The sequence below is a fragment of the Prionailurus viverrinus genome, chromosome D2, assembly GCF_022837055.1.
Source record: "Prionailurus viverrinus isolate Anna chromosome D2, UM_Priviv_1.0, whole genome shotgun sequence".
In the NCBI taxonomy this organism is placed as follows: Eukaryota; Metazoa; Chordata; class Mammalia; order Carnivora; family Felidae; genus Prionailurus; species Prionailurus viverrinus.
The window spans coordinates 8,645,335-8,669,210 of record NC_062571.1 but is presented as its reverse complement, the minus strand read 5'-3'; the positions used below and the strand labels follow the sequence as shown (position 1 = coordinate 8,669,210).

The following is a 23,876-nucleotide window of genomic DNA, read 5'->3' as shown; positions in this document are numbered from 1 at the left end:
GTTCCCAGCTGTCAGCACAGAGCTGGATGCGGGGCCTGAACCCATGAGCCCAATATCATGACCTGAGCAGAAGTCGGATGCTTAACCGACTGAGCCATCCAGGTGCCCCTGGAATATATACCTTTTAAAAATCTCACTAATAAAACTCACTCAAAGACTTTGTTAGCTTACCAAGTTTCTAACTTTACTGAATGCTTTTGGAGAAAATATCTTAGGGAAAAAGAAGATTATATGATGTACCCCAAGGGCCAGCACCTAAAAACTGCATTAATGTATTTGTCACTTTTGGCTTGCACCTCCTAAACGGGCTTTTCCTTTATTTGTCTTTCCCCAGTACATTTTAATTTTTCTTAGGGGTGAGTACACGTCCAGCGACGTGTTTGGAATGCACAGATTCTTTGCGATTGCCAGCGGCTGGACAAACGTGTCCCGAAATGTTTGAGTTTCTTATGAGGTTATAGACTTGGCTTCCTGGCCAGCAGTTCTTGGCTGTGGGAAGGCCTTGGGAGATGGACACCGGGACTGGAACACTCTAGTGACCTCCTGAAGTCCCTTCTCTTTTCTCTTTCATCTTTGCTCATTTGCCTTGCTTTTAGATCTGGTAGGTCAGCACGCCCGGCCACATGAAAAGTAAATCTTTTTTTTTTTTTTAATTTTTTTTTTTAAACTTCTGACTGGGTTACAGTGTCAGGAATTTTCCAAATACAGAATGTGTATGTGCACAAGTCCGCAGGAATAGGCCTGTGTGAGCTCCAGAATCAGTGTGTGTGGAGAGAGATACACGTGGTGCATGTGTATATGAGCAGCCCATGCTCTTGGCTCAGGATGACTGTCTCCAGGAATTCATGGTTTGAGTGTGTGAGCCAACCAGCGGAAGTGTCTTCGGACCAAGGCACGGACGTCCTGTGTGTGTGCTCCTGCAGAGACAGGGGTGTGTGCACAGAGCTACACTGGCGTGTGACCGGTGTGCTGGGCCCAGGAGGGGCTGAAATCTTCCCTGTTTAAGACTCCTCTGTTTCAGAGACCAGGCAGATGGAGGATGGAAGCCACCCATGCACCCTTTCCCCATGCAAAGCCATAGGGAAAAGAGCTTCCGTTGGCCTAGCAGGTGATAAGTGCCCCCCAAAGCATCAAGCGACCTTGGCCAATGAGTACAGGGATGTGTTACACATGGACAGGAGGGGAAAGAAAATGGTGGGGGGGGGGGGCGGCGCTCAGCAGGCAGCACAGCCTGTGTTGTATCAACTCTTGTATTTCAGCATGTCACATGTTCCTGAAAGCAGCGATCAGGAAGGTGTTGGCTATACTTAGTTATGACATTAACAAGTAATGGTGACCTCTGTTTCAGACCATGGCGTTGGAGTCAGCAGCCAGCCTGAGAGCCTTCTCATAACACACCAGGGCCTCACTCACTTCCCCTTTCAATTTGTGGATGAGCCCAAGGATGCTGAAACTTTCCACCACACGTACATTCTGATGAATATGTCTTTTAGCTAACTTCTCTAGGGCGCTGAGAATTTTTTCCCTGGTGCGGGAGATCCTTCTTATTTTGAGACCTTTTAAATAATGGGTGATTGCTTTATCCACAGATATCTTGTGAAGTTCTTGGAAATGGCCATAGCAGTAATGAATCTCTTGTTGCAGATGATCGTTGATGTTCTTCATGTGCAACACTTTCTGAAAGGCGTCCTCAGCCTTTGTGTGTTGGCCTATTTCTGCATACATGTAAGCCAGTTCAACATAAGCCAACTCAAATGTGGGCCTTAGCATCAGAGTCTTTTGAATTTCACATATAGCCAAGTGAACCAATCTGTGGACATTGTCTCTATCCTGTCCTCTGGGCTGCCAGTTTGCCGCTCTCTTGATTTGGATCATGCGTGCCTTGTAACAAAGCCCCATCTGGTGATGCAGGAAAGCGGAGGAGGGCGTGGCCCGCAGGGCCCTCTTTAAGAGCTGAAGAGCTTTATCCAGAGCGCCTTTCCTGCGGTAAAACTTGGCCGCGTATCGAAAGACGTAGGCCTGCGAGGACATGTTGGTCAGTGCCTCTTCGACGTACTTTTCTCCTTCGGCTTCTTGGCCCACGTCCTGAAGCTTCAGGGCGAGCAGAGCCTTGATATACGCGTCTTCTGGGTTTAGCCCGATGGCCTCTTTTAGAGGCTGCAGACAAAATGCGTCGCTGACCTGGGTCGCTTTGTTGAAGCCGTCCAGGCGATAGATGGTGATTGCATACCCAGTGCTGAATTCAGGGTTCTCAGGCTCCGCTGCCAGAGCCTTTTCGAAGCAGGCCTTGGCCCGCTCGTAGTTCTTTCCTCCACACTTCAGCAAGGCCCACCCTTCCTCACAGTCCATCTGAGGACAGTCCAGCCTGTAGCAGGAGGGGGCTGCAAACTTCTCACAAGTGTTCGCCACCCTGTCCAGGTAAGTCTGGGCCTCCGCCAGCCTGCCCGTGTGGTGATACAGCCAGGCGTAGTTGCCCCAGGTGACCAGGCTTCTCACAGCCGATCGGTCGCCGTGTTCCTGCTGGATCAGGTCTTCGGCTTCCTTCAGGCTCCCCAGGGCCTCCCGAGTCTGGCCTTTCAGGTGTCGGACGTAGGCCAGCAGGTTGTGTATGCCCGCGTTGTATTTGGTGTCTAGGAACTCAATCTCATCCAAGATCCTGTTCTCTAAATCGGGCATCTCAGTGTCTTCAACTAGCAGCTCCCAGGTGAAGTGGCATCTCAGCTGAACCAGGCTATCTTCAATGGGATTCCCGTTTGATTCGTCACTGTAAAAAGTAGACAACAATTATTTGTATTTTTAGGAGAATTCAGTCTAATAGGAATGGAGCCAGGACTTGAATGGTCAAATGATACCTTCCAGTGTCCTTGCCTCCCCCTATCTGTTGCCTCCCTGGGTTCTGTGGTCGCGTCATTAGGACAGAGAGCAGGTTGGCCTAAAAACCCTGAGGAAGGGGCGCCTGGGTGGTGCAGTCGGTTAAGCGTCCGACTTCAGCCAGGTCACAATCTTGCGGTCCGTGAGTTCGAGCCCCGCGTCGGGCTCTGGGCTGATGGCTCGGAGCCTGGAGCCTGTTTCCGATTCTGTGTCTCCCTCTCTCTCTGCCCCTCCCCCGTTCATGCTCTGTCTCTCTCTGTCCCAAAAATAAATAAACGTTGAAAACCCTGAGGAAACGCTCATCGCTTTATGGCGCCAACAGGTAGGTTACATGTAGTCTAAAAGGCAACCTGAAAGGGATTAATTCTGCTAATGTCAAAACAATTTTAGCCCCACCCTCAGCACTGCAAAACCCTTCTCTCCTCAACGTTGCAGCGCACCACTAGTGCTGTCAGAGGAAATGTGGGGAGAACTTCACCTGGTGTTGGGTCAGTGTAGGACCCATCTGGACAGCATTCATCTTTTTTGTCTGTGTTCAGACATGTTTTATGGAGTGGCCTTGTTTTTGTTTTGGTCTCTCATGGTGTCAGGGTGGCCTTGTCTGATGTTGATGTAATGTGCATGTGGGACAGGGGAACAGGGTCCTGGCTGTGGGGTGCTGTCCAGCAGCACCGGGGCCTTGCTGATAGTGTCGGGCTGTGTGGGTCTCTTTCTTTCCGTTCAGAGAGCTTCTATATTATTGCTTCAGCCCAGATCTGTTGGCATGTCCAAGGCGGCCTTCGTTGCCATGAGCTCCTTCCTTACCCATATCTAAAGTCTGCAAGCCATGAATGACCATTAGTTACATGTCAGGTGCTCTGTTGGGACATGGATATGACAGATTTCCTCTTCTCAGGTGACTTGCCATCTAGGTGGGAGACAGATCCATGAGCATTTAATTTTAACAAAAGCAGTAGATGTTGGTTGCTTTATAATCACAGAGGAAGGATTCTTTCTCTCTTCTTGAAAACACCTTCTTGGGTTAACTCTTAATCTTTCAGCTGAAGTATTTTGAAGAATCATAGTCCTGCTGGCTCCCCACTTAGAGAATACTCCTAAGAAGATATGCAGTGGCCAGGCCAGGCCCTGGCGGTTTTGAGGCTACTTATGCAAAGGTGCAGTGATGCTAGCTGCACATGCTAAGGCTTCCAGAAGGATTGCCAAACCAGCACTTGTATCTCAAGTCACAGTAAACGTGCAGAAGCAGATAAGAGGAATATGTAACTGTGAAAGTGCCAGCTGACCACCAGATTGGGACTCTGGAAATGGGACATTTTACATGACAGGGGCCTCGCTGTGTGGATTCTGCCCTTACCGTCCGGTCAGGCATGAGTTTGTTTCAGGTGGCTTGGCACTTATACCCCCTGAACGTCATCAGTTGTTCCATGGTCTGTAGGTGAGATCTAGCCCCTCACTTTTCCTAGGACAGGCAAGATAGCACCTGGGGATCGGACTCAAAGAAGCAGAGGTGCAGAGCTGGATTATACCCACTTCCTCTCAGTGAGTTGGCTTATTTGGTACTCCTGTTGGTGCCAAAAATTAGAAGTAATCAAGATGTTCTTCGGCAGGTGAGGGGATAAACAAACTGTGGTACAGCCACAGAATGGAATGCTATTCATCAGTGAAAACAAATGAGCTCTTAAGCTAAAGGAGACATGAGGGAACATTAAATGCACATTGCTATGTGAAAGAAGCATCCTAAAAAGGCTATACCCTGTACATCCAACTTCATGACATTGTGGAAAGAACCAAACAATAGGAATAGTAAAAAGATCAGTGTTTGCCAAGGCTTTAGGGGAAGTGGTATTGTTGGAGCACAGGGCGTTTTTAGGGCGATATAATTCTTCTGATGATAGAGCAATGGTAGATGGGTGGTGATGTGCTCAATACAAAGAGTGAGCCCTAATGTAAACTGTGGGCTTCAGTTAGGAATAAAGTATCAATATTGGTTCATCAGTTGGAGCTAATATACACACAAATGCAAAGTGTTGATAATAGGGGAAACTGTAGGAGGGGTGAGGGTGTGGAGGAGGGAGGTATATTAGAACTCTGTACCTCCTGCACATTTTTCTATATGCCCAAAAGGGCTCTAAGAAATTGAGTTTATTAAGTGAAAAAAAAAAAAAAAAAAAAAGAAGACTTGCAATAAGGAAGGGAGACAGTTCTGATCTTAAGATCTGCTAATGTCTGAAAGGTTTAGTCAGAAGAGGGCTTTTCCTTTACATAGAGGTGCAAACAAGGCTAGAAACTGGGTGTTCTAGAAACTTCTAGAAGCTGGGTGTCAGGGAAGAAGGGAGAGGGTGGAGAGATCAGGAAATCTCTTTCCTTGTTGTTAGCCAAGCTTTGAGAGGGATTGTCTGGCCTTCCAATACTTGTTTAGCCTTGGGGGCAAGTCAAATTTAAGGGTCTCGTGAGGAAAGAGAGAGAGATTTGGCCAAGTTAAGTTTATAGGCATTTTGACTTACAGCAGTGGGCAGAACATCTAAGCAGAAAATCAACAAGGAAGCAATGGCTTTGAATGACACACTGGACCGGATGGACTTAACAGATATATTCAGAACATTTCATCCTGAAGCAGCAGAATACACATTCTTCTCATGTGTATATGGAACATTTTCTAGAATAGATCACATACTGGGATACAAATCAGCCCTCAAAAGGTACAAACAGACTGAGATCATACCGTGCATATTTTCAGACCACAATAAAGGGTTTCATAGCAAAACTCTAAATGAACCGTAATAAAAAAATTTGGAAAGACAACAAATATTTGGAGATTAAAGAACATCCTACTAAAGAATTAATGGCTTAACCAAGAAGTTAAAGAGGAAATTAAAAAGTACATGGAAGCCAATGAAAATGATAACGCCACAGCCCCAGACCTCTGGGACGCAGCAAAGGCGGTCATAAGAGGGAAGTATATAGCAATGCAGACCTTCCTAAAGAAAGAAGAAAGGTCTCAGATACACAATCTAACCTTACGCCTTAAAGAGCTGGAAAAAGAACAGCAAGTAAAACCCAAAACCAGCAGAAGAAGGGAAATAATAAAGATTAGAGCCGAAATCAAAGCTATCAAAACCAAACCAAAACAAAACAAAACAAAAATGAAAATACCCCAGTAGAACAGATCAATGAAACCAGGAGCTGGTTCTTTGGAAGAATTAACAAAATTGATAAACCTCTAGTCAGTCTGATTAAATGTACAGGCACTTTGTTCTGATTGATCATGGGAACAAATAATTCAGATGATCATTTAGGAGAAGCATAATGAGAATCTGGAGAGTCTGTGGCCTCAACAGAGGGAGACAGGGGTCCCATCCCGAGTTTTATCTAAGTAATACGGAAAAGGGTGTTTCTCTGCAGTTTCACAGAAGACCACAAGAGAAGTTGAACTGGACAGGTTTATTCCTCACAGGTCCTGACGCCACATGATAGGGATGTCAAGGCAGGCTGCAGGCAGAGAGGAAGCGTTTATCATGGGCTGTGAGTGAAATGCTTTGGGGTTCTGGGCGTAGGTTCGGAATGGTCCCTTCAAACTCAAAAGAGTGGGGTTTCGGTCAGCTCCACAGGGGCTTCTCTAAGGGGAGGAGGGCAGAAGGGGAAGGCCCTGGGAGGCCAGGAAGGTTGTTGCTCAGACAGGCTGCTGGGAGATATCATATCAGGAACCTACATTTGCTTGTAATTCTGCAGGCTGCTATCTAGGGCGTGTACTTGCACACGAAGACTAATGTTAGTTCAACGCCCCACTCAGGCTCCTTGGCCAAACAAAATGGATACCGAGACAGCAATAACATGGAGTAGCTTAGCTAAACTCCCCACATTCTCAGACACCAAAGTTGGGGGTGGGCAGATTTTTTGACCATGGCTTTTGTCTAGAAGCACAGGGCTCAGGTAAAGTTCAGCATTGTCAACATCATTCCAGGCTGTCCTGTGCTTGGTGCAGCCCCTTCAGCATCCCACTTCAGTGACCTCTGTCCCCTCTGGGCTCCACATGTTCATGGAGACAGAAGTCTTAGAGGCCATGAAGTCTTAGAAAACTTCATTGATGGGACGCCTGGGTGGCTCAGTCGGTAAAGTGTCCGACTTCCTCTCAGGTCATGATCTCATGGTCCATGAGTTCAAGCCCCACATCAGGATCTGTGCTGATGGCTCAGAGCCTGGAGCCTGCTTCGGATTCTGTGTCTCCCTCTCTCTGCCCCTTCCCCACTCATGCTCTGTCTCTCTGTCTCTCTCAAAAAAGAATAAATAAGCATTAAAAAAATTTAATAAAAGGAAAAATTCATTGACATGATGTCAGCAAATTCATTATGTCAGATTTGAATATGAGCTGAAGGGAATTGGGTCTGCCAATGACTTATCAACCCTGCATGATGGTTTGTAAGCCTCAGTCATCTGGCACCTCTGGAAGCCATGTTTTCCTTGTGAACTCCTGTGTGTATGTATGTAATTAAACCTATTTTTTCTCTTACTAACCTGGCTCTTGTCTAACTGACTCATGAGCCCAGCCATTGAATATAGGAGGGTAGAGGGAGAAAGATTTTTCCTCCCCTGCACTATAGAAGCTCGAGTTCTATCCACCCCTTTGAGTTATGCATCCCTGAGTTCCCCCATGTGTGTGGATATACCAGTTAATAAGCAGCTATTTTTCTCTTGCTAATCTGTCGTCAGTCTAATTTGCAGGGCCCCTGCTGGAGAACCTGGGAGTACTGTAGGGGGAAAAGATTTGTTTTCTTCCCTTACACTATAATATAACTTGCCTGTAATTATGGCTGCATGCTGAGTCTGGGAGTCCTTTTAACACATGGGCAAACCTGAGGGTGGCCATGGGTCCCCTCACTGCATGCTTGAAGGACCCTGACTCACTGAAACATGGTGAAAGCATTGTTTGGGAATGAAGGGTAAAGGGATAGATACCTGGGGTGCCTGGTGCCTGTGGAGTCATTGGTGGCACTCATAAACTGTACAGAAAAGGGTTAACATATCAGGCCTTAGACTATGATCCTTAGAAAGACCTGCTTGCAAGGTTTGTCCTTGGCTGACATCTGGGAACTTGGATTTTTGGGATGCTCCCACCATTCTCTAACTGATCAGGCTGGTTTGCTGTGCCTAAACAGTTTGTGCAAACAATCTGGTTAATACCGACACCTGCTTTCCTTCTGGGAGTCTGGAATTTTGATATGCGCTAAGCAGGGGGTACCTGTGTGGCTGGTCCCCGATACAACCCTTGGGCGCTGAGGCTCCAACTAGCTTCAGATGTGTCACATTTGATGCTGGAGGAATTAAGCACATCCTGTTTGATTCTACTGGGACAGAACTCTGGGAGACTTGTGCCTGGTTTCTTTGACCTTCACCCCATGCACTCTTTCCCTGTGCTGATTTTGCTTTTGTTGTATCCTTTTGTTGTAATAAGTCTAATCCATGAATAGGACTGTATGTTGCGTCCTGTGAGTCCTTCTAGTGAATCACCGGACCCAGGTGGTATCTTGGGGACTCTGATGCCAACTTCCTAGAATTCTCATTGGAGAACACAATACAGCAGGCAGTTAGGGAACAGTCACTCCATCTAGTGGAGCAAGGGGAAGGAAGGAAAGGCCAAGACTTGCTGAGTGTGGCTCTCTCTCCACCCTTCCCAATTTCCTATGAGAGTGAATAAAAAATGGACTGCAGAGGAAAATCTTAAAGTCCAAGGACTTGGACTTAAAGTCCAAGTCCCGTGCATTTAAGAGATCCTGGTTGTCCAGGCCCAACTTTTACAAAACGGAGCTCACTGTGTCAGCTGCTGGTGGTTCTGGAGAGGCCGGTGCAGCCCTGCGTGGACGTAATTCTAAATTCCTTTGCATGTAGCTTGAGGAGCATTACCACTGTCAAGGTCCTGTGAATTTGCCGTATCAGGATGAATTAAAAAAATCTGACACTGGATTACAAAAGACAGTGGGAAAGAGGAGTAAAATGGAAAGCCAGGAGATTCCGGAATCACACACGGGAGTGTGGGGGAGGGGGGTTTGGATTAAGTGGAGGAACTGATAGGAAAAGACACAAGTCAGGGGTCTACCCTCATGGTAGAGCCTGAAACCTCTTGGTTGTGCCAACAGACTGAGGACACAGCATGTGAGAAAGTACAGAAATGCATGTGAGCAGAGCGTCTTGGTGTCACACAGCTATGGACTTGAGTCCCAGCGATACCTCTTTCTAGCTGTGTGGCCTTGGACGAGTTACCAAACCTTTCTGAGCCTCATACCTTCCACACTGGTTTTAGATGCTAGCAATGGGCTTAGCACAGATCCTAGAACATAGTTCAGAGGCCAGTACAGAAACCTGCCATGCTTTTATTGTTACTGTTTTGTAGTTTGGGACACTTACTCTTTTATTTTCCCAGCACCCTCCCCTAGGATTCAGAGAAGTTGTTTTAGAAGAGGTGAGTTCACACAGTGAGCCACTGAGCTGGTGGTAATGGCAGTGTCATAGCCGTCAATGGAGACAATGTGTTCAAAATTTTTTGAGAGCTCAGTTCATTCCAGGCACTGCTGGAATGGGCATATAGTTGTGAGCAAAGGAGACAGAGTCCATGCTTCCCTGGAGCTGATAAGCCTGAGGGGAGGAGTCCATGGTTTCCCCTGTGGAGACAGACTCCCATTCCTCCAATTGTCTCTTCTGTGGACAGCCCTAGAATCTGCTAAGACATGCTATGTGGCCACCAGCCAAGCCTGCCCCACAGCCTAGGTGGTAAAATGGCACTGGTCGAGAAGTTCTAAGTCCCCACCGAGTTACTAGTTGGGTAGGGTTGGGTATGGCCCCAGGTGGTAAGGAGTGGATGTCTGTGAAAAGCCAGCGATTTCTTATTCCCTCTGGGTCTCCAGAGGCGGGCTGTGTGAGATCAGGGGCACACACAAGGAAGTGCAGATTGTGGACGTTCCCTCAGACAACAGTAGATTGTGGGTGCAGAGGCATCTTTTCCATAAAATTGTCCAGGCAGCAAAATAAATCAAAGCCTAGGTATGTAGGTCAGGACAGATCAACAGCAATTCTGGGAGCCTTAGCACCATCTGGAAGGTGGATGGGACCCTGAGCATGGAGGGACAGGGTAGGTAGGTGGCCACGATCCTTGTGTCAATCAGCTGTGTGTGATTTCCGGGGATGGGACCAGGTACCCCTGTTGGAGAAACTTCCAATGTCCTCCTTCGCCACCAGTATTCAAAATCTTTGTGTCCTTGAGCATGTGTGTTTGCAGATAGATGGGCAATTCCTCACCTACCCCAGAGCTGTACCTGTTGCCAGTCTCCACCTTACCCCCAGCCACCCTTCCATGCTCTTCCACACTTTCAGTGTTGGTTTCCATGCTAATATTCTTTACCTGGGCCCAGCAACCCCTCTGGAATGGGCTGCTCCAGGCCAAGGCTGGCCAGGAGGCAGCAATTCACTGCTGGGCACTTGGAGGCTCTCCCAGCCTTGCTGGAGCCAACAGATAATTCAGGGGTGGGGGGCAGCCTCACTGAAGTCTGCTGCTTTTACAGCCAGTGTGGCTTATGAAACACCTTCCCAGAACTCCCCTTGTGTACAAGGAAAGAGTCAAATTTCTGACTGCCCACTCATAAAGGAGGTGGGATTGCCAGTCCCTCTGTCTTGTCTGGGATCTGGTGCCTAACAATCTTCCTCTGCACCCAGACAAACGGATGATACCACTAGAGAAGCATACGAACGCAGACCTTGTAACGGGTTGAGGAGAGGTGGACAGGGTCCTCGGCACATCTCCTAGCTGCATGGTGCACCAGCCTGTGGGTCTCCGCAGCTGGGAGGGACTACTTGAATATTTTCATACCGTCGGGCGGGTGAAGATCTCTGTCTCTATAGCCAGCCTAGTACTGGCACCTCTTACACACCGTCAGGAGGGCAATTGTCCAGGCATTGCTGGGTGCACAGCAACCCTGCAGAAGCTTCTGGCTGGGCACTGCACTCCGCCGGGGCCCCTGGACTGGAATAAGAGAGATAGTTCCCATGGCCAAGGGCAGGCCGGCTATAGGGGAGTGTTAGCTAACAAGGGCACGTTGACAGTAGTATGATATGGCTGTAGCAGTTACCCACTGTCCCTAGACAGTGTCCCGAAGAGAAACTTTGGGAATTAATATTACTCTCCGTCACACACGCAAAGCACACAACTGCTTTATCCTGAGTCAAAATTTTAAGGTTTATTGTAGCATCACTATCAAGAATACGTATTTATTGTAGTATCACAATCAGGAATATATATACATGGCTGAAGCCAAGAGTCAGACAGAAGGAATATTCCAGGATTAGTCAAAAGGTGGTCTTTCAGGGGGTCCAGAAGGCTAGATAGCAGTGGGGCAGAGGGCGGGAGACCTGGGAGCAGGCAGCGGCGAGCTAAGACTCTTGGCAAGAAGGGCAGAAATGGGGGCTATCCGGTGAACCGAGTGCAAACTGAGAATTACTCAGCAGCATGCAGGCCTGACGCACTGTTTCCACTGCTAATTTTGTTATAAGACCTGCGGACTAGGGAAGTGTGTGTGGCTGATATGCACAGGGGAGACAGACACGAGGAAACAACTCCTCAGATGTGCCCTAAAGCAATAAGCGAGACCAGCACCCCACGCTCCCTGACTGTGCTCCCGTCCCTCCTCTGTGTTTCAGCTCAGGGTTGGGGGAGCTCTGAGAACGGGGCTGTGTGGGCCCCGGCCTGCTTCCTCACTGCCTTGTTCAAGCTCAGGGGACGGCAGGAAAAAGCTGCCTATGCCGGTAGGGCTGTTCCTTAAGAGGTAGCCCAGTTCCTTCTCATAACATTCGGCTGCCTGAAGCAGCTCTCCGTTCAGTTTGTGGATTAATCCTTGGAGATACCAAGAATTGGGTGCATTTTGTGGAAGCTGATTTCCAGCTATGTTCTGTGGTGGGCACTTCATCTTTCCCTTCTCAGCTGGTTTTGTGCTTGTGGGCACACCCTCTAAATCACGTTGGACAGAAGTGTCTTCAGACTTCCCATGATGCCCCTCAAAGTCGCAATAGTGCTGGTGGGGTTGTAGCCTCCCAGTGTTGGGGAGCTCCTTACTGAAAGCTGTCTGAAAACAGTCTTCTCTTTCCAGGAGGTCGGTGACATCAGAATATGCATACAGTGGACCTACTCCTTTCTCAATAGCTTTGATCACATAGTCAATAGCATGTTTCTTTAGTTCTTCAATCTTCTCTCCATTCTTGCCAGCTTCAGATTCTCCTGCACTCTGAATCTGTTTGACTTTTGCCCTATAGCAGCATGCAATCTGGTGATACAGGTAACCATTGTTTGGAATGGATTTCGATGCCCTTAGAAACAGTTCAATAGCTTTGTCTAGATCACCTTTATTTTTGTAAAATGTGGCTGCATTGCGAAGGACATCTGCTGGGCAGGGAGTGTTCTCCACAGCCTCTAGGACCAACCGCTCCCCTTCAGCTTCTTCATTCATCTTCTGCAATTTCAGGGCCAAGAGTACTTTGACATACTGATCGTCAGGATTCAGCTCAAGGGCCTGCTTCAGATCATCAACAGAGAATGGCTTCTGTGGTTTATTATCCAGATGGTATGTTGCGATGGCCAGTCCAGAAGAGAATTCTGGGTTGTTGGGCTTCTCTTCCAGAGCCTTCTCGAAACATACCTTGGCCCTTTCGTTGTGCTTTCCTCCACACTTTAGCAGTGTCCACCCTTCTTCACAGTCAAGCTCAGGGCACTCCATACTGTATGGATTTGAAAACTTCCCGCATACTTGCTTCACCTTGTCCACATAGATCTGAGCGTCTGTGAGTCTGCCCAGGTGATAGTAGACCCAGGCATAGTTTCCCCAGGTGACCAGCCTTCTGATTTCTGCTTGATCAGAGTGTTCTCGCTGGACCAGCTCCTCAGCTTGCTGTAGGCACTCCAGGGCGGCCTCGTTGTGACCATTTAAGTGTTTTATGTAGGCCAAAAAGTTGTACATTGTAGCTTTGAACTCAGCGTTTACGAATTCAATCTGGTCACACACTCTGTCTTCTAGATCACGCGAGACACCATCTTTTTTAAGTAAGTTCCATGTGAAATGGCATTTCAGCTGTGGGAGGATTTTTTCCAGAGAATTCTTGTTGACCTCACTGTGGAGAAAATAGACACGGTCACTGTGATGTGCACCTGCCAGGCACCGTGTCCTGGGATGCAGTTACAGGTTAAGTTTGTGTGTCAATCTGCCCGGGCTGTGGGAGGCCCAGACTTCGAGTCTAACATCAGTTCTGGGTGTGTCTGTGACCAGCATCTGACTCAGGAGGCAGGGGTAAAGCAGACTGTCTTCCCCAGTGTTGGCTGGGCACCACCCGGTCTGGTGAGGGTCTGAGTACAACAAGAAGGCAGAGGGAGTGTGAATTCTGTCTGCCTGGCTGTGTGAGCTGGACATGTGTCTTCTCCTCCCCTTAGACTGGAGCCTGTACATCGGCCTTCCTGGTTCTCGGGCCCTCAGACTTGGACCTCAGCCTATGGCATTGTCCCTCCAGCTCTCAGGCCTTTAGCCCAGACTGGAATTACAGCATTGGCTCTCCTGGGTCTGCAGCTTGTGGACAGTGACCCGTGATTATGGTCCTCGGCCTCCATGATCATGTGAGCCAGTTCCTGAGAATAAATCTCTTTCATTTTGTGTGTGTGTGTGTGTGTGTGTGTGTGTGTGTGTGTGTGTAGTATACTATATATAAATACTATATTTGTAATATATATTTATAATATGGTATGTATCTATAAATATATATACACATATATTTTGTATATATGTATATATAAATATATACATACACACATATATATTTTAAACCAGCAGTAGGTAAGAATCTTTAATCTTTATTTTACTGAAAGTAGAGAAAAGAGTAGGTAAAAATAAGCATGTTTAGAAATTGTTGTCGAAAGAAGAAAAAAGAGGGTTAAAATTCTCAGTGAGGAAAACCAAAAAAATATGTCCGGTTGTATAAAGGCTCTTCCCTTTCAAGAAATGGGGATAAAGCTGAAGATCCAGTTTGTTTTCGCTGTTGGCAAATGGACAAAGTAACAGAAAAAATAGTTGAGTTCAAACGTTGTGAGTCCACTACTTGAGCCTACTCATGATCTGAGCGAAGTCGATGACTACAGTTCAGGGCAGAGTTGATGGTGGGACAGCCAAGAGTCCCGCATCCAGGAGTCCATCCTGCCCTAACCTTCGCGTAGAAGCTGAAGAAAAAGCCCTTCATGCAGTCTGAGCTCCATAGTTGGCTGCCCGAGTTTCCTCTATTGCGGTGCTCTGAACGGTTGACTTCTTGGTCAGCAAACACATGGAAGAGCCTGGAACAACTGCCTTTAGCAAATGCCTGCTGCCTCTTCCCAGCCTTGGTGGGTGGGGCCTGACATCTCCGAGCAGCTTACATGGACATACATGTATCTCCTAGTGGTCCTGTTTGTCTGGAGAGCCCTGACTAATGCACACCCTATGTTGTCCTCGACAGAAGAGGAGGTACCTTCCTCACGCTCCCTAGCTTCACCCGCCTGTAGCTGTGCTCTGTGCAAGAGCCCATGGAGCACGTCCCTCCCACTGTGTGGGCAGATCTGCAAGGTGAGGTGGGCAGGTGGGAGGAGAGCACTGCAGAGAGAAGACCTGGATCTCTTGTCCTGCTCCATTAGAAGTCAGGGCTCAGTCCTCACATGCTGGGCAAGGTGGATCCAATGACCCTTTACAGGGCTACTCCTTTGTGTCACTTTGTTAGTTTTGAAGGATGCCAAGACAAAGTAAAGTCAGTTATCCTTGCTCTCTCTGGCCTAGAAGCCCACAGACTGGTTAGAAGGAGCCACATAAAGAGACGGAAGCCCAGGGGTGTTTTACACTGTGCTGTGGAGACTGAGCCCTTTCCCTTCATCTTCACCATCTCCCTACAGTCACTCACACAGACCCATGGGCACTCACTTTCAGTCTGATTGGGGCATTTTTCCCGTCACAGGCCAGATCTCCAGACAGAATGAATTAATTTTGAGGAACAGACAAGCAAAATCAACATATCTGAGTTTTGTAGATGGAGGATGCCAAGGGAGATCACTGGCCTTATTCAGTTGGATAAACTACCAGGTTCTCAAAGTGTTCTCCTATCACTCTTTGCCTGGGACTCGGAGGATGTTTCACTGAGTTTGTGCTCCCCTTTTCTACCAGTAGATTCTTGACACCACAAGATAGTTAAGAACCTCCAGAAATCATTAAACCCAGTTGTTGTCCATAGTTTTGGGTTTCACAGACTAGCACAACTTCATAAAGAAGTTGAGTCAAATACGGCTGCCAACTTAAATTTGGCAAAATCATGACAATGGGAGAAAATGTATTCCAAAAGACACCAACCACCTATGCTTGCCACCACTGGATTAAAAAACAAAAAGAAAGAAGCATTTTTATCCCTGAAGAAATAAGAAAGATATAATGAGAATAAAGGGAAGTTCTTTAACTTGTCAAAATACATTTTGCTCACTGAGGAGCCACTGACTTTATTTGTACTTTCCCAAGGACCAGCACCGGTCCACACACTACTGCTGCTGCTCTAGTTTCTGTCTGTCTCTCCAGCAGGGCTCATCTAGGCCATTTCTGGGCCCAATGTGATCACATGTGAAATGCCTTATAGTGAAAGACACAGAGGCAAGGCAATTGACCCAAGACAAGGAAAAAGGGGGAAGTTGCTGTCTATCTAGATACCCTTTTATGTGCATGCCTCTCTTCCTGGCCATCTTTATCATTCTCTAGGTCCCTGGGTAGAGCACCACAATGCCAATGTCTTTTATCTCCATTCTAGGGTTTTCCAGTTTGGCTTCATGTGGTGATTCTAGCTGCCCTGTTTGAAGGACTACAGATCATAACTCAAGGTAGCAAGTATTAGAAAGTAAACATTAAGAGCAAGTTGTAAAGATGATCACTGAACAAATATGTTTATAACTGTTATGCAACTAAGGCATAATAGAGGCATTTCTGTGTTTCAGCATTAGTTAACTTTGCTGACTTCCCAGTTAGGGCATTGGAGGAAGGCACGAGTTTCAGATCGGTAGAATGTATCTGTAGATATAGGTGCCTGGAAATAATAGGTGAACACTCTATCAGCCATAGAGTGTATTCATCCAACTTCTCAGTGAGCCTGCAGAATAGCAGGTGACTTTGGTTGTTTTTGCTATAACACCAGTTTGATAACACTATCTCGCTATCTTTTTTTCCCGTGGTGATGACACAGGCTGAAATATTAGTAAACCAGAGGGATCTTACCAGACTAAAAGTTTAGGCACTTATTGATAAAGATGAAACATATTCCATCAACTCTCCAAGATGAAACACATTCCAATCCTGTTATACATAAGCTTCAGGAGATGTCAGTGGCTCATGAAGTGTAGGGCAAGTAGAAAAGCTCCCTCTATATTCCTGAACCTGAGAGACAGCCCCAAAGATGGAACACTTAGGGATACTCCATCCCTACCACCACCTCACCAAATGCTAGAGCTAGCCATGCTAGCAAATGTATGCTAACAAAGGGCAGTTTGTTCAGGAAGAGAGCCAACTGTGTAAGTGGCTTCATGATTATAAGACTTATTGAAAATTTTAATTAAGTTCTGTTGACTTTTCATAAGGTTTCCTCTGTACATTTCCAATTTGATTATATATTTGACACCTGATACCCCCTTGAAGTAAGATTTGGAGAAAAGTATATTGGACCATGAGTCCTGATATCTTGATAAGAAGAAACATGAAACTTGGAGCTAGAGTCCAGGAGATTTTCTTTAAAACACTATTGCCTTGATAGGTAAATTGCTTATAAATCCAGTATAATGATTAAAAACAAAAGTTTTTTTTTAAATAACTATAACCACCATAATCTGTTAATGTATAGACAAGTTAAAAAGATATAAATTGTGACATCTGAAACATAAAATGTAGGGGGAGGGAGGAGTAAAAAAGATATGCATTCAAACTTTTAAGTTATATACTTAAAATGGTCTGTTATAAATATAAGATGTTTTATTTCAGCCTCATGGTAAACACAAAGAAAAAACCTGTACTAGATACATAAAAGGTAAAGAGAAAAGAATAGAAGCACACCACTACTACAGAAAAGCATTAAATCACAAAGAAAGAGAGCAAGAGAAAAGGAAGGAAATAAAGGAATTGTAAAACAGCCAGAAAACAATGAACAAGATGGCAATAGTCTATAGGCTATAAGTCTATAACTATCCACAATTGCTTTAAATATAAATGGACTATATTCTCCAATCAAAAGACACAGAATGGCTGAATGGATGTAAAAGAAGACCTAACACATGCTGCCTTCAGCTTTTAGGACACACATAGATGAAAGTGAGGGGATGGAAAAGATATTCCATGAAAGCCAAAGAAAGCAGGGGCTGCTATACTTATACTAGACAAAATAGACTTTAAGTTAAAGAGGGAAAGAAAGTCATTACTTAACAACAAAGTGGTCAATCCAACAATAGGATATAATGTTTATAAATGTTTATGCACCCAACACACCAGCACCTAAATATATAAAGCAAATATTAATAGACCTGAAGGGAGATAGAGAGTAATACAGTAATAATAAGGGACTTCTCTATCCCTTTTCAACAGTGGATAGATCATCCAGACAGAAAATGAATAAGAAAACATCAAACTTAAACAACACTTTAGCCAGGTGAACTTAGACATTTACAGAACATTCCATCCAACAGCACAAAATACACAGTCCTCTGAAGTGCACATGGAACATTCTCTAGGACAGATCATATGTTAGGCCATAAAAAAAATCTTAAAATTTAAGGAGACTCAAATCATATCAGGCATCTTTTCTGATCAGCATCACTCAATCATAAACAAACAAACAAACAAACACAGAAATCCTGCCATTTGCATCAACATGGAAGGAATATGAGGAGATCTTGCTAAGTGAAATAAGCCAGACAGAGAAAGAGAAATACTGCATGATGTCACTTATCTGTGGATTCTTAAAAAAAAAAAAAAAAAAAAAAAAAAAGGAAAAAAAAGTCAAACTCATAGAAACAGTAGAAAAGTGGTTGTGGGGGGTGGAGTGTGGAAATAGGTAGAGGTTGCCAAAAGTACAAACTTTCAGATGTGAGATAAATAAGGTCTGAAGATCTAATGTATGACATAGTGATTATAATTAATAACATGGTATTGTATATATAATTGGGATTTGTGGAGAGAGAACATCAATATTCTCACCAAAAATAAACAAACAAACAACACAAGTATGTGAGGTGATAACTGACCTAATGGAAAAAGGGAGCCCTTTCACAGTGTGTTTGTATATTGAATCACTATGATGTATCCTTTAAATATCTTAGAATTTTATGTGCCAATTATTCCCCAATAAAGCTGAAAGAAAAGAATAGAATTACTTTAGCAATTCTTATCCCTTTTCTTCTGTGTAGTTTAGGTACATGAAACACTCTGTTCCTCACTCCCCTCTTTGGATTTTTATTACATATTTTTATATGTTAATTCACATATTTACACATGTCACTGTAATTACATATTTATGATAATGTTAACATCATTAACTGAGTAGATCAAAATAAAACATTTGAAGATAATTCTGATTAAAAAATATAAAAAATACAATTCCCTTTTTAAAAACCAATACCCCATATGCCATGGCTTCCTCACTTACTAATTTAGCTTGTATATGTTTGTGAAAGTTGCTGTAAACACTCTTTATATGTATATGTATGAAGTTTAGGCCTTATTTCTGATCTATTCAATCTGGATTTCGGAGTGCAGGGCCTGCTAATTTGCGTTCTAACTGGGCACTCAGGTTAGTTGTGATATAGGACATTTGCTACAGTTTGTGACAGTTTGTAGTCCACAGGGGGCGCCTAGCAGGTCAGTAAGAGGGCGTGTCAGGTAGACATTGTCAGCTCAGAAAAATTTCCTTCCACCGTTCTAGGTTCTTCGGCTAGTCTAATAATTAAGTTGACATAAGACAGATGAACAGGGAAGAAAAATTTAATTTTGTAGGTGTAGGAGCCCCATAAAAGCATGAGGCCCAAAGGCAGTCAGGCAGTTGAGGCTCAAATGCCATCTTCAGCTAAGTAGTGGATTGGGTCCTGAAATTTCAAAGTGGTGGAGAGCAATTCCCAAAAAGATGAGTGTAGACGGTTGATACTCAGCCTTTTGCCCTGCCGTGCATGTAAGTCTTTCAGATAAAAAGTTATCTCTGGTAACAGCTCCCTTTGGGGTCAGGCCCCGTATCTAAATTCTCTCAGGCAGTTAACAGAGAGGTAAACGTTTTCTTGAGTCTGTTGGGTCTCAGTTGCCTTTGGCTCAAAATAACCCACATGCCAAAGCGGCACATTTTGGGGTGGCGTATTTTCCGCCCCTTCACCATATTTCTCAGTTCTGAAAGAGCAAACTTTGGGTAAGAGCAACCTCATTATGAAATGCAGTGCTGGCTTAGTCATTAGCAGAGAAGTAACCACACTTTTGAAATAACCCACAACAACCACAACAAAATTCACTGACTTAGTCTTTTCACAAAAGAAACAAAAGAGGGACCGGGACCTCCAGAACTCTCCTGGGGGACAGTGGTGCCCTCCAGGCCCTCTGCCCCTTTCCACCTGCCAGTCTCTTCTCCTCCCCCCCCCCCCCCCCCCGCTCTCCTGGAAGCACTTCCTTCAGTGTCTGTAAATCAGAAATGGCCACAAAACTAAGATTTATGATCGAATTAGATAATTGTGTATTTCATCTATAAGCAAGCACTGCATCAACATACTTCAGGAAGTTGCATGCAAGGCTGAAGATTTGTGGGAAATTCTCAACTTCCTATCAGAAAAGTAGGGAACATTTACCTCATGATGGCTATTTCCCTCAATTCTGAAAAGCTGGGGTCCAGGCTGATTTTATTTTCTGCTTGTGGATCAGAAGCAACTGCTGAAGGGCCTTCCAACCAGGATGCCAGCTAGCCCTGAGATCTATGCTTTTATCAAACAGAAAAGGACAATGAGACCAATACAATGCTATCAGGATTCCCACTGAGGAGAAACTGAAACCTAATTGTCAGAGCTGAGGTCATTCCCACCGGGAACAGGGTTCCACGCACACTGGGGGTTTGGAAAAAGGCATTATACATATATATATATATATATATATATATATATATATATATATATATATATATAGGCCCTATTCTCAGAGCTTCTGTTGAAATCTGGGTGTGGGCTCGGGCTCAGGAATCTGCATTCATACAAGCACCAGGGAAATTGCGTACCTGGAGGAGCCCCTGTCCCGCATTTTGAGAAGCACTATTCTAGAGGGATTTTGAAAAGCAGTTTCCCACGTACTTGTCAGAGATAATGTAGCATATCAAAGAGCGAGGCAGACCATCTAGAAGAGAGGAAAATGACCACAAGATACCTGGAGTTCTGTTACCTCTTTGACCTAGTCTGGAATATTTCTGGAATCACATTATTTAGCCTCATTTCCTTATGAGGAAATGGTCCTGAATGATCTTCCTTTTTCCTTCCATCCAAATTGTAGGAAACTATGCCTTGGGGAGGTCTGCTTTTACCTTCCTCTAATGTGTGGCTCTGTGCACTCCAAGAGTTTCCATCAAAGAGAGTGGTCCTCATTCTCCAAATAGGGATCTCGAAGGCCCAGTCCTTTAACTCCTGCCCCTTGTCTCTAGTGTGAGCACAATTAAAAGCATTAAGACCCTCCACCCTCTTGGATTTGGTCCACAGAATTAGAAGATGCTCGGCCCTAGAGTTTGGTACCTCACTAATGACTCTGCTCTGACACCTACTCTCTTGCCTTCTGAGCCTCATTTTCCTCATCTAGAAAGTGAGACTAAGTCTGGAAGTTTTCTTTCCATTTCTATTTTTTGGAACAGCTTGAGAAGGATAGGTATTAACTCTGCTTTAAATGTCTGGTAGAATTTCCCTGGGAAGCCATCTGGCCCAGGACTCTTATTTGTTGGGAGACTTTTTATAACTGATTCAATTTCTTCACTAGTTATGGGTCTGTTCAAATTTTCTATTTCTTCCTGTTTGAGTTTTGGTAGTGTGTGGGTGTGTAGGATTTTGTCCATTTCTTCCAGGTTGTCCTGTTTGTTGGTGGGAATGTAAACTGGTGCAGCCACTCTAGAAAACAGTGTGAAGGTTCCTCAAAAAATTAAAAATAGAACTACCTTATGACCCAGCCATAGCACTACTAGGAATTTACCCAAGGGATACAGGAGTGCTGATGCATAGGGGCACGTGTACCCCAATGTTTACAACAGCACTTCCAACAATAGCCAAATTATGGAAAGAGCCTAAATGTCCACGAACTGATGAATGGATAAAGAAGATGTGGTTTATATATACAATGGAATACTACTTGGCAATGAGAAAGGATGAAATCATGCCATTTGCAGCAACGTGGATGGAACTGGAGGGTATTGTGCTAAGTGAAATAAGTCAGGCAGAGAAAGACAGATTTTATATGTTTTATATGTTCCACTCAAGATGTGGATCTTGAGAAACTTAACAGAAGTTAAGTTTCTTCTGGGGGAAGGGAGGGGGAAGAAATAGTTACAGAGAGGGAGGGAGGCAAAGCACAAGAGACTCTTAAATACAGAGAACAAACTGAGGGTTGATGGGAGATGGAGGAGAGGGGAAAATGGGTGATGGGCATTGAGGAGGGCACTTGTTGGGAGGAGCCCTGGGTGTTGTATGTAAGTCAATTTGACAATAAATTATATTCATAAACAATAGAAAATGAGGCTGATAAAAATCACAGTTCTTCCTTCCTAGGGCTATTGGGAAGGTGATATGAAATAACACACAGAAAGCCTTCCACAGAGCGCACTACCAACTGCTGACCACGCAGAAAGAGTTACCCTCACAATCGCTGGTCTATTAGTGTTACAATTTTAAAAGAAGTTTTAGTGCATGGGGCAGCAACGGAGTTCCTCAGTGAGTGGGGCAGAGAAGGGCGCCCATCAGCCAGCCCGAAGATAGTAGGTGTTTCCCCAGGTGGTTTTTCCCCTTTGGCAATTTTTAGCCCTGCCAGGGAGGAGCAGACCCACCTGGCCCTGGCCCTATATAGCCTCTGGGAACAGGGCAACTTGATGTGGGCACCCGTCCAGCGCAGAGTCCAGAGAACCCCTTACCACCCCCGCCCCCCAGACTTCCTCAAGTCAGTGACTCTGGACACACCTAAGCACAGGCCACTGTAAAACCTCTTGGGGCAAACTGGCTAACAGGGCACTGGGCAGGGCCAGGCTTTCTGGTTAACCCCACTCATGGAGACACATATATAACTTGGAACCTGTTACATAGCAAAGGGTAACCTGAGGCACTTGGCAGTGACTTCCTCTTACCCGGCCCACTCCCAAATAGGAGCCCTGGGGACTTTCCCAGGGTGTGGTCACTGGGATCCTCCCTCCCCATGGTGTTTGAGTGAAAATGGCTTCTCCTTCTCTCAACTCTATCTTTCCTGAGGCTCTAATGGCAGAACTTAAGCATGTTCACATGCTTTAACAAAAAAAACCAACAAAACCCCAAATTCGCTAAGATTATACTTTACATACAATAAGATGCACACATTTTAAGTGTAGAGTTTGATGAGCTTTGAGCTTTGACAAGCAACAAGCACCACTATCTCCCTACAGACTATTGACATCATTCCCAAAGATTCCCCACTCTGCTTCCTACCCAGCCCCAGCCCCCTCCACCATCCCAGGCAGCCACGGACCTGCTTTCCATCCACTAGAGATTAGATTGTTACTAAAAAAGAGATTAGGTCATTCTGTTTTGAAGAGCAAATTGTTTGCTGCTCCCCAGCTCTCATCACAGAAATAAAAACACACTCTCTGCTTCTGGTTTTGTTTTGATATAAAAAATGGGAAAATGCCCGTATGGAAGAATTATTTCTTCCACTTCCCACCTCGAACTGACCCAACGTTTCAGGGCAAAATTCCTCAACACACGAGTGGAGTTTGTAGTACCAATTCCATCTTTAATATCTGCTGAAAAGAAATGCTTCTTTTTAAAACGACAAGAAAAAAAGCCTCTCAGTCGTTGCAAAGAAAACAACAACAACAAAAAAGCCCATAAAGAGTAATTCCATCACTCCTCCCAGGTCCAACTTGGAATCCACAAACTGTGCTTGAGTGGGTCTAACACTCCTGCTGAGCCCTTCCCTCTTCTGGGCTCCCAGCTAGAGGAGCAGTTCTAGAAGCTCCGGAAGCCTCAGTGTGTGTACACCGGGGAAAAGACCCGGAAATAAAAAGCGCCCACACCGATAAACGCACGGTTCATCCAAAAGCCGCGGGACAACACAGGACCCTGCCTGCCCCCAGCAGCTCCGTTTACAATTTGCATTCAAGATCAGGGGAGGGGCGCTTACGCATTTCTATGTCACTGACCTCATGTCTGCAACCTGCTCCTCTTCCGTTCTGAAAATCTGGTCCCCAAGCTGATCCGTTCTTGGGAAACGTCCCGAGTGAGCCCCAAGTCCCTGCTGAAGGAGCTATATAAGGGGCGTGAGGGCGGGGGACGCGTCAGCTGATGTTTTCTCCCTGCTTCCGAGCCAGTGCCTCCGTGAAAGGGAAGGGAACTGGAAAGTGAAACTGATCAAATTTCAGGAAAAGAAGACTGAAGGTCGAAATCTCTGGTAACTCAGGGGAAGCGTCCTTTAACGATGCTTTGAGAGAACGTGAAGGCGCTCGCAGGAATCTGACCATCAGTCCAGGGCGAGTCCCAGGAAACAGCTTTTTTTTTTTTTTTTTTAATTGCAAGTGAATATTTTATTATTCTTGTTTGAAAACAAAACAACTTAAATTTTTTTTTAATATTTATTTTTGAGATAGACAACACAAGTGATGGAGGGGCAGAGAGAGACAGACAGACAGACAGATAATCACAGCAGGCTCCGGACTCCCAGCTGTCAGCAAAGAGCCCAACGTGGGGCTCCAACTCACGAACCACA

At 45.3% G+C, this 23,876-nt stretch overlaps 3 protein-coding genes and 1 long non-coding RNA gene across 7 annotated transcripts in view; 1 reads left to right on the top strand and 3 right to left on the bottom strand.

Annotated features, from left to right (window-relative positions):
• Window positions 1-23,416, bottom strand: part of LOC125147528 (interferon-induced protein with tetratricopeptide repeats 1-like) — a 40,076-nt gene extending 16,660 nt beyond the window's left edge. The window contains exon 1 of one of the 3 annotated variants that reach the window (XM_047824611.1): window positions 23,314-23,416. In XM_047824611.1, coding sequence (XP_047680567.1) covers window positions 23,314-23,318 — 5 coding nt within the window. In that variant the 5' untranslated portion in view covers window positions 23,319-23,416. Of the gene's footprint in view, window positions 1-2,716; window positions 2,761-23,313 lie in introns of those variants that run through there. The other 2 variants (XM_047824610.1, XM_047824613.1) reach the window with 2 other exon arrangements.
• LOC125147532 (uncharacterized) overlaps window positions 1-23,876 on the top strand; it is an 83,628-nt gene that overhangs the window by 4,016 nt on the left and 55,736 nt on the right. The gene's annotated exons all lie outside the window — the stretch shown is intronic.
• On the bottom strand, window positions 1,237-23,409 carry IFIT1B (interferon induced protein with tetratricopeptide repeats 1B). Of its 2 annotated transcripts, none has more exons than XM_047824608.1 (2): window positions 23,314-23,409; window positions 1,237-2,764 (listed from the first exon to the last, which is right to left on the bottom strand). In XM_047824608.1, the coding sequence occupies exons 1-2, from the start codon at window positions 23,316-23,318 to the stop codon at window positions 1,345-1,347; spliced, it is 1,425 nt and encodes a 474-aa protein (XP_047680564.1). In that variant the 5' UTR covers window positions 23,319-23,409; the 3' UTR covers window positions 1,237-1,344. The 2 variants fall into 2 exon arrangements, with proteins under 2 accessions (XP_047680564.1, XP_047680565.1); XM_047824609.1 differs by lacking the exon at window positions 23,314-23,409 and adding an exon at window positions 3,350-3,443.
• On the bottom strand, window positions 11,068-23,437 carry IFIT3 (interferon induced protein with tetratricopeptide repeats 3). The gene is made up of 2 exons (XM_047824607.1): window positions 23,314-23,437; window positions 11,068-13,014 (listed from the first exon to the last, which is right to left on the bottom strand). Exons 1-2 carry the CDS (start codon window positions 23,316-23,318, stop codon window positions 11,550-11,552), a joined length of 1,470 nt encoding a protein of 489 aa, XP_047680563.1. The 5' UTR covers window positions 23,319-23,437; the 3' UTR covers window positions 11,068-11,549.